Source organism: Dermacentor silvarum, chromosome 1 (assembly GCF_013339745.2).
Source record: "Dermacentor silvarum isolate Dsil-2018 chromosome 1, BIME_Dsil_1.4, whole genome shotgun sequence".
NCBI lineage: Eukaryota > Metazoa > Arthropoda > Arachnida > Ixodida > Ixodidae > Dermacentor > Dermacentor silvarum.
The window spans coordinates 72176329-72193585 of NC_051154.1; the positions used below are offsets into that span (position 1 = coordinate 72176329).

The 17257-nt window shown below is 50.3% G+C and overlaps 1 protein-coding gene across 2 annotated transcripts in view; it reads left to right on the forward strand.

The window, feature by feature from the left end:
- Positions 1–395: 395 nt before the first annotated feature.
- LOC119465733 (tubulin polymerization-promoting protein homolog) overlaps positions 396–17257 on the forward strand; it is a 114851-nt gene continuing 97989 nt past the window's right edge. The window contains exons 1-4 of one of the 2 annotated variants that reach the window (XM_049669510.1): positions 396–962; positions 3541–3758; positions 6931–7063; positions 11040–11233. In XM_049669510.1, coding sequence (XP_049525467.1) covers positions 621–962; positions 3541–3758; positions 6931–7063; positions 11040–11222 — 876 coding nt within the window. In that variant the 5' untranslated portion in view covers positions 396–620 and the 3' untranslated portion in view covers positions 11223–11233. Of the gene's footprint in view, positions 963–3540; positions 3759–6930; positions 7064–11039; positions 12549–17257 lie in introns of those variants that run through there. The other variant, XM_037726206.2, reaches the window with a different exon arrangement.

Here is a 17257-nt window from a genome sequence, read left to right on the forward strand (position 1 = left end):
ACGCGAGTCGTGCTCGGCTATTGGGCGTGATAGCACATTTGTCTGGAACTGAGACGACGAGACGAACGTGACAGAGGGGTAATTGAGTCGGCCCTGGCCTCGTCCGCCAATCGAAATTTGCCCGGCTAACCGGTGCAACCCACTGCGCTCGCCTCTCTCCTTGAATCCGCCTCTTCCGAAAGACGAAGAGCACAAAGTATAGACAAGGCGCGCGCGCGCTCGGAGACGCACGACACGACTCGGCGAAAGGCGTGCGCCGCCGCGGTGAGCGGGGAAGGGGGAGGGCTTGTTTAGAATCTTCGAGTGTGAAAAACGCTTTTGCATACATCGCCCGGCCACGCGGCGTCTTCATAGAACGGCGATACGGACGACACGGGCTCAGTGGCTGGGTGGCCCTCCCGCCGGCGCGCCGCGTGCTTTTTCTCCCCGAGACGCTGGGGGCTTCGAGCCAGCAACCGCCGGACAACGCTCGTGCGTGGAGACAAAGAGCCCCGCGGGGAGCCTCGCGCGTGCGTTACGAGTCTTCGACGCGGCCACTGCGCACCTGGGTCGCCTCGCCGCCGGAAGCGGCCCTGCTAGAGAGAAAGCGGCACATCGGTCGCCGACGCGCGCGAACAGCGATGAGCAAGGTGCGCAAGACCGACGCGGCGCCGGTGCCCCGGCGCGATTCGAGGCGCATGCAAGTGCTTATGGTAGAGGACTTCGACGTGGCGCCGTCGTCCGTCGAAGAGGACGCGCCCCGGCGCCGGGAGGTGGACAACGGCGGCGCCGCCGCCTCGGACTCCGACGTGGAGGAAAACTGCTCGGGCGACGAGCGGCCGTGCAGGTCGACCGCCGTCCTCGACGACGAGATCCACTGGCCGCTGGGCGTGCTCCAGGAGCAGTTCCACATCCTCCAGGAGCGCATAGTGGACGAAGTGCGGAGGGTGATGAGAGAGGAGTTCTACGAAATGCGCATGTCCGTGAGTATGCGTGCGGACACACGCTCGGCCGTCGCGAAGGAGCATGCACGACGGCACCCGGATTAAAGCGCGCGCCGCTTCCCAAAGGAGCTCGCGTGGCCACGTCCAACCGCCACTGGTTGAACCAGGTTTAACAAATAGTCCCTCCCTTGTCGCTCAGTCGAGATTCCACGGAATAATCACGACATGAACGAACACTGGCAAAAAAAAATGTGTGGATTTCAGCGGTGCTGCGCGCTCGTGAGTTCCAAGCGGCGGGAAATTTGTGCCTCGGATGCGACGAGCCCTGCTAGAAATATGAATTGCGGTTTCTCGTAATCTGACTCAAGCACTGGAAGTTGATAAATCGCCCGTTTGCGATTCACAATTTTACACCGTCGATACCGAGTCACGAATCGATACCGAGTGAAACTTGGTCTGAGCACGAAGCCGCGCATTCAATTCCCAGCCGCGTGGACGCATTACGACTGGGTGAAATGTATATGAAACTATACGTACACATACGTACACGTTGAACATTCCGAGGGGGTCGAACCTTCCACTACGAGGTCATTCGTAACCCGTATACTGCAAGCAAAACCCAATAGTTTCTTACTGAGTGAAACTCCGATAAAACTGTGTTAAGGAGCTTACAGTACAATTCTTTAAGACGTTAGGCTCGAACAAGGCATATCATTTCTTTGGCGATGTAAACACAGTTTTATGAACAATTGTAAACCTTTGCCAAGCTAATCGCGCACGTTCAAGCTGGCAAGCGCGGAAATGCGCTAGAGGACATTGCGTGCATTTTGTGGGCAACTCCGAGACCTGAGTTCGGCCACAGTGGGATACGTGTTTCGCATCGAATACTGCTGTTTAGCGGGCAGCCTAAATACGCGCTCATTGTGTGTCACGGACGCATAAGCAATGGTTTCTCTCTCCTGCTCATGCAAGTGCGGGTGTTAGTACTCGCGGTATCTGAGATTGCTAGAAATGTTTAACGTTCTCCTCATTCCTTCCTCATTAACTTCTCTGGCGTCACGCGTGCATATGCTTCCATAAAAGCGGACTCTAAAGAGATTTTAGCGCAGATTTCGTTGTGCGCGCGTTCAATGTGCTAGGGCGAGCGACGCCAGGGCACTGCCAAATGACTGTCCGCTCGAGTTGAAAGAAAACGCTTGATAGATGCCCAGTGAGGTGCACACTGACCATGCTTGCATCTGCTCTTCCATCAAGTGTTTGCTTTCATATACTTCTAGCATCCTCACATGCTGGTAATTTGAAATATCAAAAGTCATCTTGAGTCAAGTAAAACTGCGAAATGTTCATTCATACACTATTACATGACACTGTGAATGTATACGTCGAGCGCCACAACGCTTTTCGCAATATCTGAGCGAAAATGCGTTCGCACGTCGGTCCGAGAACTGACGCCATATTCTGTATTCAATTCGCAGTCTATAGGCATAAAAGCGGCTTCGCCCCTATAGCTGTCTTTCAAACCAAATGTTCAGAGAAGGCAAGCGCACGAACACAAGATCTGACTCTGCGGGGCCAGTAAGACTGATAAAGTGTGAAGCTTGACCTCACGCACTCCCCCCCCTTTCACCTAGAGCGCCTGTGGTACTTCTATTACTCGGATACTTATGGTATCGTTAAATGGTCGTTCCAGGGCGCTCTGGAAGCGTTACAAGATAGTGTCAGACAGCACTCAACCTGTATATAGTTCGTGGCCACTAATAGTGATAATCAGACTTCATTACACACATTGAAGTTCCTGAGCACGAGGTCGCGGGATCGAATCCCGGCCGCGGCGGCCGCATTTCGATGGAGGCGAAATGCAAAAATGCCCGTGTGCTTGCGTTGTAGTGCACGTTAAAGAACCCCAGGTGGTCAAAATTTATCCCTCCACTATACGGCGTGCCTCATAATCAGAACTGGTTTTGGCACGTAAAACCCCAGAAAGAAGAAGAAGAAAAAAGAACACAATGAAGTTGGCTCAGTCTTCCTGATGATACACAGCGTTAACGAAGCGCTCTGATACGACTGACCGAAGATGCCATTAATTACTTCTGCGCCTATAGAATGTGAAAAATGCAGACAACGCGGTGGGAGGAAGGCGGAAAATTCTGAAAGACTGGAATTAATGCCACGTCAGCAAGGCACAATCTCTATCTAGCTACGAGAGGCTTTAAGCATTTCTAGGTTTCGTTTAACGTTTAACTGTTACGCACTCTTCGGAGGTACCACCAATTTTCCAAGCACGCGTTGACAAGATAAATGCAGCGCTCGTTAACGGCAGGTTAGCTTATCAGCCGGAAGCTAATGAATAAATCGCACAAGAATTTCAATAAACAAATGCTCCTACGTGCAGCGGCATAGAACAGAGACTGGCGCGTTCAGTCCTCCCTCTTTTTTTTTTATTTATTTTTTTTTTTTTTGAGAGAGAGAGAGTTTGTTCTGTCACGTTCTGTCTTCTGACAAACCAGTGAAGCGGAGACGGTGTTCCGGGGCCGCGCCTATAGGCGGCCGCGCACACGTGTTGCGGCCGGGTGCGCGGTGGCGTTTGTTCGACGGCTCTCCCTCGTGGCTTTCGCAGATGGCGACGCCGCCGGAATCGCCCGCGCCAGGCTCGCCGGTGCCGCCGACGTCGTTCGATGGCCAGTTCAAGGCGTTCGCAAAGTTTGGCGACAGCAAGAGCACAGGTGACGCCATCACGCTCTCCAACAGCGACAAGTGGTTCAAGCAGGCCAAGGTCATCGACGGCAAGAAGATCACCACCACCGACACCGGAATCTACTTCAAGCAAGTCGCCAAGTGAGTGACCATTGTCATGCCCCAAGCATCGATATCTCTGGGAAGCAACAGCCGAAGGAAATTTTTGCGGCACTTCTTAAGGATCTAGCATGGGTCGAATAGCATTCGTTTTTCTTCCTGTTTATTTGCCAGGCTCCCAATATCATTCTGCGCGACCTATTAGCGCGTTTTGATACAAACCACACAATAGGTGGAGTTTTCTACTTAATTTGAGAGGTGCACCTCACTGCTCAAGCCACGTGCCAGCTTTGAACATGCTAGCTGGCTAAAATAGTTAATTGTTGGGCTATAGTTGGTTTTCCATAACTGAACAAGTAACTTGCGCAATAAAAAAAACACACAAAAGAAAGGCAGACAAAGGCAAGCGCTTGTCATTGTTTGCCTTTCTTGTGTCTGTGTTTTTTATTGCGCCAAGTTACTTGTTTAGCTGGCTAAGCCGCACCGCGCATGGACTTAGCTGCTTAGCTAGATCACGCGCAAAATTGGCGCGTGGCGTATACCTTAAGGTGGAAATTTAGAACAAAAGCCGTTCAGATATCCAGACGTGATGAGCTTTTGAAATGTGTCGCGTTCATACTAGATAGAGAGAGATACAAAAAAGAAGGCAGGGATGTTAACCAGTCAAGAGTCCGGTTGGCTATCCTACGCTGGGGGAAGAGAAAGAAGGGAGATTTAAGAGTCCATTGATTCTAGTAGGTAAATTTCAACGATTGATACGAGTACACAGATGAGAGGCTACATGCTACGCAAATATATTTAATGACCCCGATCGGCGCAACTCTGTTTGCTAATTTGAATATGTAATTCTCTCAAAGGACATCATTCTAGTTTCCATCAGTTTGAGGAATTGTGTTTTCATTCGCACCGTTCCGTTTTCGATTGCACCTGGCTGCTTCCTGGCGCTACGCTTTCGGCCGCTCTATTCGCACAAGGCGAACTATGCCACTGCGCAAGCATTGCGTTGGCTTTGATCGGATATTTGTGAACTTCGTTGTGGAAAGGGGGGGGGGGGGCAAATATATGACCCTGGATCTACCCCCCCCCCCTTTCTGGTGCCGTGCCCCATCACCTAGCCCTCCCCCCCCCCCTTTTCTCTCTCTCTCTCTCTCTCTCTCTTTAGGTTGTCATTTTTCTTCCTGCAACGTTACACTGCTCAGTAACAACTACAGCGCGAGTTTTAAAGCGATAGCGTTAAGGGCCCCGTGTCGCGAAAAATCCGGCGTCGGCTTGGATGTCGGCGTCCGTGGCGGAGAAAATCATCCCGAACCACACCGACCGCACAGGACCTCCGCGTAGCGCAAAGTGTTAGTGCAGGAGAAAATCATCCTGAACCACCCCGACCGCGCAGGCATACCCCGTAGCATGAAGTGTTAGCGAACAAAAATTGAATTTCTCACAGTGAAATCCGTCAGAAAACTGGCAAAATATGACTTAACCACAACCTACAGACATGGTGGCGTCGGACTGGATTTCCTCAACGTGCACCTAATGCACGGTACACGAGCATTCTTGCATTTCGCCTCCATCTGAATGCGGTCACCGCTGCCAGGATCGAACCTAGGACCTCGTGCTGGGCAGCGCTACGCCATACCATCACTAAGGTATACCGCAGCGGGTCCACAAGGAAACCACTTATATCAGGAGGAAGCTCCGAATCAAAGGGAGACGTTGGCGGAAACATGTACCGCTTTGGGTGCACGGCAGAGTGGCAGCAGGGTCTTTCAATGGACCCTGGTGGCAGTTTGGGCACGTTGGTATTCCACAAGGGCAACTAAAAAAGCGCGAACTGGACGCAGACGTGAAAAAGGCACAACACACACAGACGCTACTTCCACCAGTTTATTCTTAACTTTGCTGGTGGTGTTGTTGACATGCACTGTAAGACATGTGACTCTCATCCATTGTTTGGCAGAAGCAATAATCATGCAGCTTATAGAGATATTATTGAAGTGGAATTAAGCGATAGAAACGCTTGGTGTCAAGCTATCGCACTAACACCAAAAGAACTCGATTTTCTTGGAGTGCCTGCACGGCCGTTACTTAGCTTTGGTATACCTTGTCAACAGTGGCGTAGTCAGGGGGAAGGGGGCCTGACCGGGCTGCATATATTGAAAATCTAGAAGGCACAGCGCCTCAGCAACCGCGGTTGAACGAGATTGGCTGAAACGCCGCCGGCGACGCTCGACGCCCTTTGCAACTGCTGTGAGAGTACGCCGCGCCATCTAAAGCCTTTTAAGCTAACCTAACCTAACCTAGCCTACATAACCTATCCTATCCTAACCTAATCTAACCTAACCATAACCTAATCTATAGTGGGCGACACGCAAAGGCAATAATCCTCACGGCGTGACATCAGAGCGTCGCCGGCGGCGTTTCAGCCAATCGCGTTCAACCGCGGCTGCTAAGGCGCTGTGCCTTCTGGACCGGACTTCCCCCCCCCCCCCCCCTCGAAATTTTCCGACCGGCGCCCCGCTTTTATGCCTGGCACGTCGCTTATGAACATTGGCGCATATCCTCCAAACGTGCGGCTATTATGGGCATTCGCGTATCAACACCTGTTTGTTATTTTATTTAGTGCGTTTTGGATAAAAACAACGAATTAAAAAATCTGAGTCTTACAGTCTACGTCATTTTATTGTGTATATCATACACTCTCATAATAATGCGCACATTGCTATGAAGCAAGCAATCACGTGGAACTATAGCGGCATAATGTGATGCCTGCACAAGGTGCCTGTGCGTTGCAGCACGTGCGCAGATTTGCGCCACGCGGAATTGTATTGTTGTCCAGTTTACAACTACACCTGGCAATACATAACCATAATAATCAACACAAAAATCATAAGAGACCTGGAAGGTTATTGGAAACCACCGAGGGGGCGTATATATGCCCCCCCCTCCCCACCCGTAAAACATTCCTGGCTACGCGCCTGCTTGTCAATCCCCCCCCCCCTTTTTTTTTTTTCTTTTGTGCTGCGCACTGATATGCTCGGTTTATGCTGATGCCTATGGGGTTATACAAATGCAGAAACGTGGTCACAATAATAAACTGTTGGACTAATGGTGCACAGGGAAGCTCCAAAATCCCAGCTTTTCGATAAACGCTCCCGCTCTTGTCGCATCGTCTGTGCATGCATGACGTGTTGACACGCTCTCCCTGTGCTCGTGGCAGGACGAAGAAGGCGCTGAACCTGAAGGAGTACCAACAGTTCCTGGAGGTGATAGCGAAAAACAAGAAGGTCGAGGTGGAAGAGATCAAGGACAAGCTGAGCACGTGCGGTCCGCCAGCCACCACACGCACCACGGTAAGCAGACAGCGTTGTGCACCTTTCGAGCGGAGTCTCTCTACTGTATCCGTTCTCGCATATATAGTTGCCACGAGGAGACGTGGTATCAAGTCACGCCACCTATGCATCCTAAACGAAACGCAACCACGCCCGAAATGACATTCTTATAAACACGACGTCACCGGCGAAAATATATATATATCCGTGAGGGTATATAGCTTTAGCAGCATGCGATACATGCGGTTACGAGTCAGACATCTAGTCAGGTGTTCGATGACACGCAGCGATGATTCATTGGCTACTTGAACGAAAAACAGCGCACACACTCGAAAACGTGGACAGAGGTGCGCAGTTTTTCATTCATCAATCATGCCACCAACAAGTTCAGTGCTTATGGCGTTCTGGTGCTGAGCAGCAAAACGCTATAGGTGACCCGTAAAATAGCGAGGGATTGTGGGATGCGCCGTCTGCTAGCTGCTTCCGGTTCGAGTCAGCGCAGCCACCGCCACCGTTTCGCCGTTGAATTCCATTGATGCGCTTGCAGTCCGTTCTTTTTTTTTCTGGGGTTTTACGTGCCAAAACCAGTTCTGATTATGAGGCACGCCGTAGTGGAGGGCTCCGGATTAATTTTGACCACCTGGGGTTATTTAACATGCACTATAACGCAAGCACACGGGCGTTTTCGCATTTCACCTCCATCGAAATGCGGCCCCCGCGGCCGGGATTCGATCCCGCGAGCTCGTGCTCAGCAGCGCAACCTTAGCTGACTGAGCCACTTGCGCTTGCAGTCAGGCTTTGTCCCACTCTTAGATTACCCGGTTGCAGGTGCCTAGCAAAACCATCGTCGGCTGTCCAGCCGTTGGCTGATTAAATTCAAGCGTTAAAGCTGAACGTATGTGACTACTGCCTTGCAGCAACCCTTGCTGAATCAGCTGTGCACAAGCATCAGAGGAATGGCTGCCACTTCCAAAACTGTAACAAGGCAGAGACCATCCGTGAACAAAAAGAAAATGAACGTACAGTGCCACTTATCAGGCGGCGATTAGCTGTGTAAGGGCCGACACAGAATGATTCTTCAAGATATTTCTTTCTTTAACATTGACTCAGGCAACCAGAACTATTTCAGTGCTCGCATGCACACATAGAGGTATTATAAAACGAGGTTTTACGGCGCGAATTTAGGCGGGACACAGCGAGATACATACATAATACTCGTAACCAACTAGCCCTCCTTAGCTCCTTCAGCACAGATAGAGATAATGCGCAGCCGTAATATGACGGCGATACGGCCATTGTTGACAAAAAAGCGAGAACGTCTAACTACGTACCACTTCAAATGAACCTAGAGTTTCGACCGAGAAATGCTGTTGACAGCGCGCAAAGTTAGCATTTTCAGCCATTACACCGACGACATCGGTTTTTAGCTTTTAGCTACGATCACAGAAAAGCATGCACCGCTGTTGCCATCACCTCAGCACCCGATTTTCTAAGTAATGCTTCCATACGCTTGATAAATTATCGGATACCGATAACTTTTTCACCTGTCTGACTGACCCGCAGGCAGAGCAGTCAGTACGTTGCGTCTAAGCAACGGCAAATGTCGTAGAGCTAAGCCTGGCAGAAACAAAAAAGGGCGGCGAAACGAAAGCCCTAGTTCCTTCATGAATAAAAGCGTATCCTTGACTTTCTTGGCTCTTCATCGTCGCGTCCAGAATGAATTGAAACATAGAAATCAGCTGCATGAATGGTACGACATTGCTGGTCGACAAAGCGGACGGAAAGCTTCGCACGACTGACAGTTGAAACCGCGCAGAAAAACACGTGTGCCGGGCATGCCGCCGATGCCGCCGCGTCGTCCGTCGAACCGGAAGATGCTAGCAGACGGCGCGCCCCACATATCCCTGTGATTGCTCGTTTTACGGGTCACCTATTAAACATAATGCAGCAGTATTTAAAGCCAGCCCTTAGGCGCCCGTTCCTGCGGCGAGCGTCGGCCTCGGCGTTGTCACTCGTAACCGAGCGAACGAGCGCTGCGAAGGATGAAAGTGAACGCGGAGTGCAGCGGGGAATGAAAGACGCGAGGAGGAAAGCGGACGAAGAGGCTGCAGCGGGACCATGAGGCGGAAAGTGGAGGGTGGGGGTATGGCGAACGCATGAGAAGAAAAGCGTAGTGCGGCGACGATGGCTACGAGATGGCGCCAGAGTAGCGCGCGTCGTCTGGGAGGTCTGTCGGCGGCGGCTGCTGCGAATCGCGCCCACGCGTCACCCACGCGCTGGCTCTCGCGATCTCCAGATTAGCGAGGCGGTCGCGCCACACTTCGCTCCGTTTGCAACGTGCCGCACGAGACGGATTGTCCGCGCCAGCCTGTTTATTTCGCATTAGGGAGTATCGTAATAGTCGGTGAATGTTTTTCTTTTTCCTTTTTTGACGCCACTGCTCGTATAGCGCAACAGTGTGCTGGGGCTCGATGTCGCGATCACAGGCCTACCTGTCAGGAGATCTTGTGAAACCACGTGCCAACGCCATATGTCCTTTTTGTCTTTCTCTCCTATTTGTGCGCCGTTTTTTTTTTTTTTTCGCGCTTTTTCTTTTACGATGACGCGAATCCGTCCTAGATCCTCCTCTTCCGAATGCAATGGGTTGCGTGTTTTATGCTGTGCGCCACATTCTCAATAAGAAAGCGCTTATTATTACCAACCCGCCGAACTTGCCGCACTTGTCAGCTTATTATTTGATGTTAGTTAAAAAGTCAATTCAAAGGGCGTGTACTAACGCATTCCTACCTCTACTAAACTGCGACCGACAGTTATGAGCTAAGAAATGGCTGGACGTGTCTTTTCGCCACGAGATAATGCGAGCGTTACCTACGTAGTGTATTCAGATAAATTATGGATGTTACGTGCACGTGTGCCACAGCACCGAGGCTCGTAGCCCTCGGGTGGTCACCCTATCCCCCAATCATTGCTCTAAACGTCTTCGCTCCATCACACACGCGCTATGCAGTGAAGAGGTAAATCGACTCAAGGTTGGGGACCTAACTTTTTATTCCGGACAGCTGCTATGAGCCAGGAAATGTGCGTTCGTTCATCCGTCCGTCCGCAACAATCACCACCTGTGCCGCCTTTTCGAGGCTCGTAACGCCGCTCGCAGCTGAAGAGATATCCTCGGCTGCGCAGAATGATGCGCAGTTGGCGAAGGAGGCAAATGGTTGCGGCGCCATGGGTGTGAGGTAGATAGGAGCAGCCCAGATGTGGATGCGTGCTCTTCGAAAGCAGCATGCAGAAGGTGATGCAGTTGAAAACATCGTAAATAAACGGCAATTATGAGTTGGGAAACGGGTTAAACGTGTAACGTACACGGCGGTGTGACTGTGCTAGCACAGTCTGCAATAATACTGCGAGTTCGAGTGTGTTAAAGGAATCAAGAAGTCTCACCGGATATTTTTTTTAGTTCTTATTGTTAACCTGTACAGCCTCTTTAAGTCTTTTATATTATTTTAAAGCTGAGAACTCGGCGTGATACCAACGGGTGTTACAGGGTAAACAAAACTCTTGATAAGTGAATATTTCAGCGCGAATAGACAGGACAGCGAAGCACACCCGATGTACGCAAGTGCCGAGTTCCAACTGCACTTCAGAAGCGTCAAACCAGCTAGGTTTCACTCACGCGGAGAAATCAACACGAAATTCACATTTAAAGGTAGCCATCCAGGAGACTGGACGTGAACTTGAATTTCTTGTGAATTTCTTGACGCGAACCTCTATAGTTTCGATATTGGTCTGCGTGCATAAAACTTCGGAAGTCTCCAGAATAAACAGTGCATGAACCAGCGCCCGCGCACGTCGCGCGCGTTATTCGTTAAAACTTGTCTAATATTTGCCTGCACTCCCTTGGCGAGAGTAACGGGCCGGTATATAGGCCCGGGAACCAACTGCTTTGCAACAAAGCTTTCCGGTCTCGAAGACTGACCCGGCCTTCGCTCTTTCGTCGCAGCCCGTGGCCACGGGCGGAGCCGTGGCTCGGCTAACGGACCACACCAAGTACACGGGCACCCACAAGCAGCGCTTCGACGAGGCCGGCAAGGGTCGGGGCAAGGAGGGCCGCCAGGACGTCCCCTCGGAGTCCGGCTACGTGAGCGGCTACAAGGACGAGGGCAACTACAACAAGACCCACTGAAGGCGCCCGCCGCGCTGGCGGACACAGTCCGGAAGCGCAGACTCGCACCCACATGGCGCCCAGCACAGCGAGCGAGCAGCACGTCCCGCTGCTGCGGGCCACAGACGAGCCTGCAGGAGGCGACGTTGCATCACGCGCGCACCTGCTTTGCGGCAGACAATGCCGCTTTCTAAACTTTAGTTTCTTTTCCCCCTTTTCGGTTTGAAAACTGTGATTCACGCTTATTAGAACTCAGCCGCTTGGTGCAGGGATTCGCATATAGCGCTCACGGCACGCATCGGTTGAACCCGTAAAGGTGATCGAGAGGCACAGATTCTCAAAAGTGGTTCACATAACGAGTGCGCCGGTACGGCCACCGAAACGGAGAACGCTGCAGGAAAGGTCACAAACTTAGCGTACCATATTTACGGCTTAGTCATCCTATTTCCTACGAAGCTTAATTGTTATCAGAAACTAACCCGCATTTTAAAAAGAAAAAAAAAAAACCTTCAAGACTGGTATGCTACTGTCTGGCGCACAAACGGGCAAACTTTGACATCTAGAGTGCCGTCGTACGCATGAATGTTTCCTTCCTCGAGGTTTGAAAAGGAGCCACTGCCCCGCATGTACTTGCTGTGTTGCAGCCGCTTATCCTGCACATGGAAGCCTGCCAGTGTTTGCTAGCTGCGGTTTTCACTTTCTGCAACGGCGAGAATTCAGTTCAGAAAAACTGGTGAGAATATATGTTCTGGGAACGTTGAATAGAAAGCATGGAGTAAGCTTGGTACGTTAAACGAAAGAAGCACACTTGAATCGCTTCACCATCATTTTCCTGTAATATTGCACCGTTCTTATCTTTTGTTTAGTCTGCGCGCGAAAAAAAAAAAGCATCAGCCATTAACTATATGCTTCCTTAATACAAACCTCTCCTGTTGCCAAACTGAGAAGTCTCCCAAATGCCATCGCCCAGACTAAAAAGAAGAAAAAAAAAGGGGGGAAATCCTGGATGCAACTGTTTATAGGGCCTATAGTTAACGTGCTTCCTTGCGTAACTGCCTAACTTCAAGTTCAGAAAGTGGGAGCGTAGCGTTTAAAATGAGCCTCACTCATTTGTTCACAGCTATGTATACAGTGTCAACGCTTCCCTTGGTAGCAGGCTGTAAGACAGGACAGTGTCATTTTTCTGTACATCAAATTGCGGCTTACATGGTCACGCCACACATAAGATTTTTATACGAAGTTCTTACAGCTGACTTACACCCCTGTTCAGTGTTTATTCAAGCTGTGTAATTTCATTGTTGTCGCTGTAGCGTTCAATAAAAAGTGAAGCGTATCGTGCATCAACAGGTCTGGGTCAACGAGTATGTCACTGTGGTCTTGCAGCGTTTCTCGTGTGCTGCAAGTGTAACCACCGGGGTGATTTGTGGGGGAGTGCTGTGCTCTGACAAGAAGCTGTCCCTACATAGTTTGAATGTCACTCGCAAATGAAATGAAGGCTACATGCAGCACAGTTCACAAGCTATTGCTCGCTGTACAACACTTCTTCGACTATTCTCATTGTTTCGACAGCTCCCTACCGCCGGTGCGCAAAGCTCACGAGCTACGTCAGTCTGTAAGGGTCACATGATCTCTTGCATGTGTGAAAACTGCTGCATCACTAATTTGGCGGCAAGAGGGCTCGAACGGCGCTATCTGTAGCGCAAGCATTGGCGAGGAAGGCGCATGGTGTTACGCCTTTTGCATTCCACATATGCGCACCAGAGAAACTGTTCCGCGCTCAGTGATTGTGGACAAGCAATAGACAGTTTTAGTTTAGCGTGGTTACCGGAATACATAACTTGCAACTACGTCACACCGCGGAACTCTGGGATACGATCTCGCAAGGCGCCGCCATTACCGAGCACATTGCGGCAGCGACACAGCGCCAAGCTGTGCGGATTTCTCATTTCCCGTCGACGCCGTACGTCGCAATGGCGATTTGTGAAATATTTGGCTGCAGTACGAGAAGTAAGTGCAAATCGCATGAAAAGGGACCAGATGTACTGTTTGCCTGAGGTAATAACAAATCAGTGCGACCACACAAAGGCGCTGTCCGAGAAGCGGAGAGGTACTTGGCTTGCGCGAGGAAGGACCTCAAGATTGTTTACCTGCAGAGAAACAGTCAAAACAAAATATCCGTCACAGCCTCCTTCATTTTCTGTCAGCAATCACATGAAATCGTTTTTTTTTTTTTTTTGCTATTCCTCACAACAGTTGTTCATTCTTGTGTTCGGCTGCAAAGCAAAGAAAAAAAAATGTGGTGACTGAGCACCACAATTGCTGTTTGCAGTGTTGTTGGCTGACACAAAGCTGGTAATGATCATGCACAAGTCTTCAAAGCAGCTGTCGTGCTCCCGTTGCAGGTAATCCCAAGTAATTTAAGGAAAAGAACAGGGACTCAGGGGCAGTAAAAAATACAATTCGGCAGTAGACACACTAAAGCTGCTTTCCTTTAACGGATAGCAGGGAAACAGGAGTGTTTTTTTTTTTTTTTTTGCTTTCACCCTGCGTTGGCTCATTTCTGATCCAGATTGTGAAATTCGGTGTACGTTATCCCCGCTCGGCGACATCGCCGCGTGGCCGACGCGAGTTGAAGCTTCAATTTCACTTAGGCTGATGTATGTCGATCCTTTATGTGGTTATTGCTGTTTTTTTTTATCACAGCTATGAAATGACGAGTGCATTCAACTCACCTGGCTAAGCAAGACAACTCGCTTAGACGGCAACTTCTTCGCAATGAGGTTCCGGACCCATCCGCTCGTAAAGTAGTTGTGCGAGTCGAGCGACTTGTAAGCCTTCATCTGATCTAATGAAACATAACACTAGATAATTTATAATGTATTTTGTTGATAACACGAGATAATTTATAATGTCAACATGGGTAACCGGTGGTAGCAGGCTTGCATTAACAGCGGCTTGCGCACCAACTGGTAGCCGATATGGATCCACGCCATCACATAGGGCGATTTTTTCTTTGTACCTGGCCCGCGTTGGTCCCACAAGTTCATCAAAGTATGCAGGACAATTTAAAGTCCTGCACAATTCTCCTTCGTCATGCGCGCAAGGCAATCGATTAAAGCATACGTAAACACAGCTCCGCTGCTCCGGCACCACGACGTATGTGCTCGGTAATGGCGGACGCAAAACCGGAAGGCAGGAACTGACGTCACGTGCAACTTATGTATAGCGGGCGTACCGGAATAGCGGGATTGAAGTGCGCATGCGCAGAACGCTAACCGACCCATACCGTTTACCGTGCGCACGCTATTTCTCAGAGTTAGCGTTACCGTGTTAGCGTGGTGTACGTAAAACATGGCGGCGGTCCCGGTCGCCCGCTTCGAACTGAATTTGGTGTTGTTTTGGTAGAATTCACTTCGTTCGTAGCAAATGACTGCGTAAACGGCTTTTGCTTAGTCTCATGCCGCTTCGCCGAGAGAGTATTATGGCTAATGTTGAGAAATTTTCGAGATCGCTTCTCGTTTCAAACGCGCCTAAGCCTAACGAGAGAAATTTTTTTTGAGATGCGAGCGCCATCTGTCGCTAAAGTCGGGAGATAGGCGCGACGACGACATATGGCCTCTGAGATGGGAGGATTTCGGAGGCTATGGTAGACAGCATGTACTGCTTGTCTGTTTCGTTGCAGATCGACGGACATGTGAAGTAAAAATACAACGCGCTCCTGGCTTCCATTGCGCTGCCTATCGCACTTTCCGGACGCACACACACATAGAATTAGGTGCCCTGTGTATGCGAAATTCAAAGCTTAATGGAATAGCGTCCCGCACGTAAACTACGCTATCACGCTATACTAAAACTCTCTTTCTGCAAAGTTCGGTTGCGGAACGGTAACGTTATTTCCCGTAACCCCGCTATTACGCTAACGCTAAACTAAAACTGTCTAATGACTGCAGGCAAGAAAACGAAGAGTTAGCACACTGTTGTCATAAAGGCGTTTGGGAGTTCGCAGGAAAGGGCGAAAATTATATTGTTAGACGATGTTTATACCCACATTGAAGACGTGGGTCTTCATACATTGCTTATAACGGGTAGCTATGGCTTGATCTCGGTGAACAGCACAACCTATAGTTATGGTTAATAGGGAACCTAAGTGCGAAGGCAAAATAACGTCCAGCGACTGGGGAACGCAAAGTGCAACTGTAGACTCGATTATCGCGTTATTTTAAGTAGAGAATATATTTCAACGAAGCACAACATAGAGCCCAATTAAGCGAATTCTTCGTACCGCGAGCTCGTCAAAAGCAACGAAATGGTATTTTTACCGCATTTATGTTTTGCCTTTCGACTTAGAGAGGACGACGACGCTCGAGCAGATAGCTCTGAGCAGCTCTGGCTCTCACTTTTTGAAATGTTGTCAGTCGTTTTTTTTTTTTTTGTTTTTTTTTTTTTTTTTTTGTTTTTTTTTTTTTGGGGGGGGGGGGGGGCTTTTTGTGCGCGAATCTTTGACCATGCGAAGCATGAAGTTCTGAGAACTCTGTGGATGCCCAGTTTTTCACGGTGGGTGGACCGTTTAGAAATTTATGACACTCTTTCTGTGCTGACTACTTACGTGCGGACTATTCTGCGCGAGCTAAGCCTAATCAGCAGAAGGGTGACGGCGGCCGCCGGATCGGGCCCGTGAGGGAGTGTGCGCCATGTACTATATGCAAGTTTCGGTAGACGGGGAGGATGATTCCTGAGGAATTTCAATCTCCTGGTTGGAACACAGCTGTTAGTCGACGGAAAGTCAGAACCGTGCCCGACGGCACGAGCGAGGCGCCCAGCGGGAAGCCTGGCGTCGCGACGCTGTCGCAGCCTCGTCAGTCGCTCACGAAGGTGAAAAAAGAAGTCATGGCGGCGTCAAGACTGCCACAACTTCCGAAAGATCATTTGCGGGTTATTGTCCGCCCACGCAATGGCCTCGACATGAGGAATGTTAGTCAAATCAAGTTTGCCTTCGCCCTGGCCAGGGTGGCGGGCCTGGGCGAGGAAGAAATCGCCGAAGACGTAGTTTGTCCCAACGTCATGAAGAACATTGCGGTGGTGAGCACCCCGGCAGAGAAGAACGCCAGAGCGTATGCCAGGATATCTAGTATTGCCATAGGCAAAGTGGAGTACGAAGTCAACGCGTATATGGCTGTCCCGGACGACACGTGCAAGGGGGTCATACGAGGCGGTAGACCTCGACATCGACCCGGCAAGACTTCAGGCGCTTATTCTTCATGACAGGAACCCAACGGCTCTTCAAGCAAAGCGAATCAAGAACTCGAAAACGGTGGTGATTGTTTTCGACGGACTTAAATTAAATCACGTTATTTGCGGCGCGAGCATGTTCCGCTGCACACTGTTCAGAAGGCAGACAGATGTTTGCTACGCTTTCGGCAAGGTAGGACATCGCGCTGACGTATGCCCTACGCCAGATGACGTCATATGCAGGGGATGCGGCAAGCAGTTGCCATCGGAGGAGCATGATTGCAAGCCGACGTGCAAGTTGTGCGGAGGCGAACATGTCACAGCAGACAGGAAGTGCAAGCAGCGCTTCCAGATCCTGTACGTGGTGCGTCACAGGAGAAAGGAAAGGCAGAAGCAAGACTCTAATCCCGGTTTTCAACGAGGCCACGACGGGGAAAAAGACTTCCCGCCGCTGCACACGGTCACCCCCAGGAGGTACCAGAGTGATCCAGCGCGGACGCTCCCGATCCAGGGGGAGATCAGCCTCCATAGCAAGATCTCGCTCCAGGACTCCTGCGGTTCGCATCGCATCACAAGGGGTCGACCAAGGAACGTGAGCCACCAAGGTCAAGAAAATGACAAAGCCACAGGTAAAGGGGGGTGCTGCTTCAGAGCATGTTAGTTTTGAGCTAGTTAGTCGAATCCAAAAGGAGAATGCTACTCTTAGAGGCATCGTTGAACAGCTCGGAGCTGAGATAAACTCCTCCCCACAATCCGGGCACTGTGGGTCAAGTTCTGTGTTAATCCTGCTTAGGAAACGTCGCGAGGGATATGACCTCGTCTGAAGC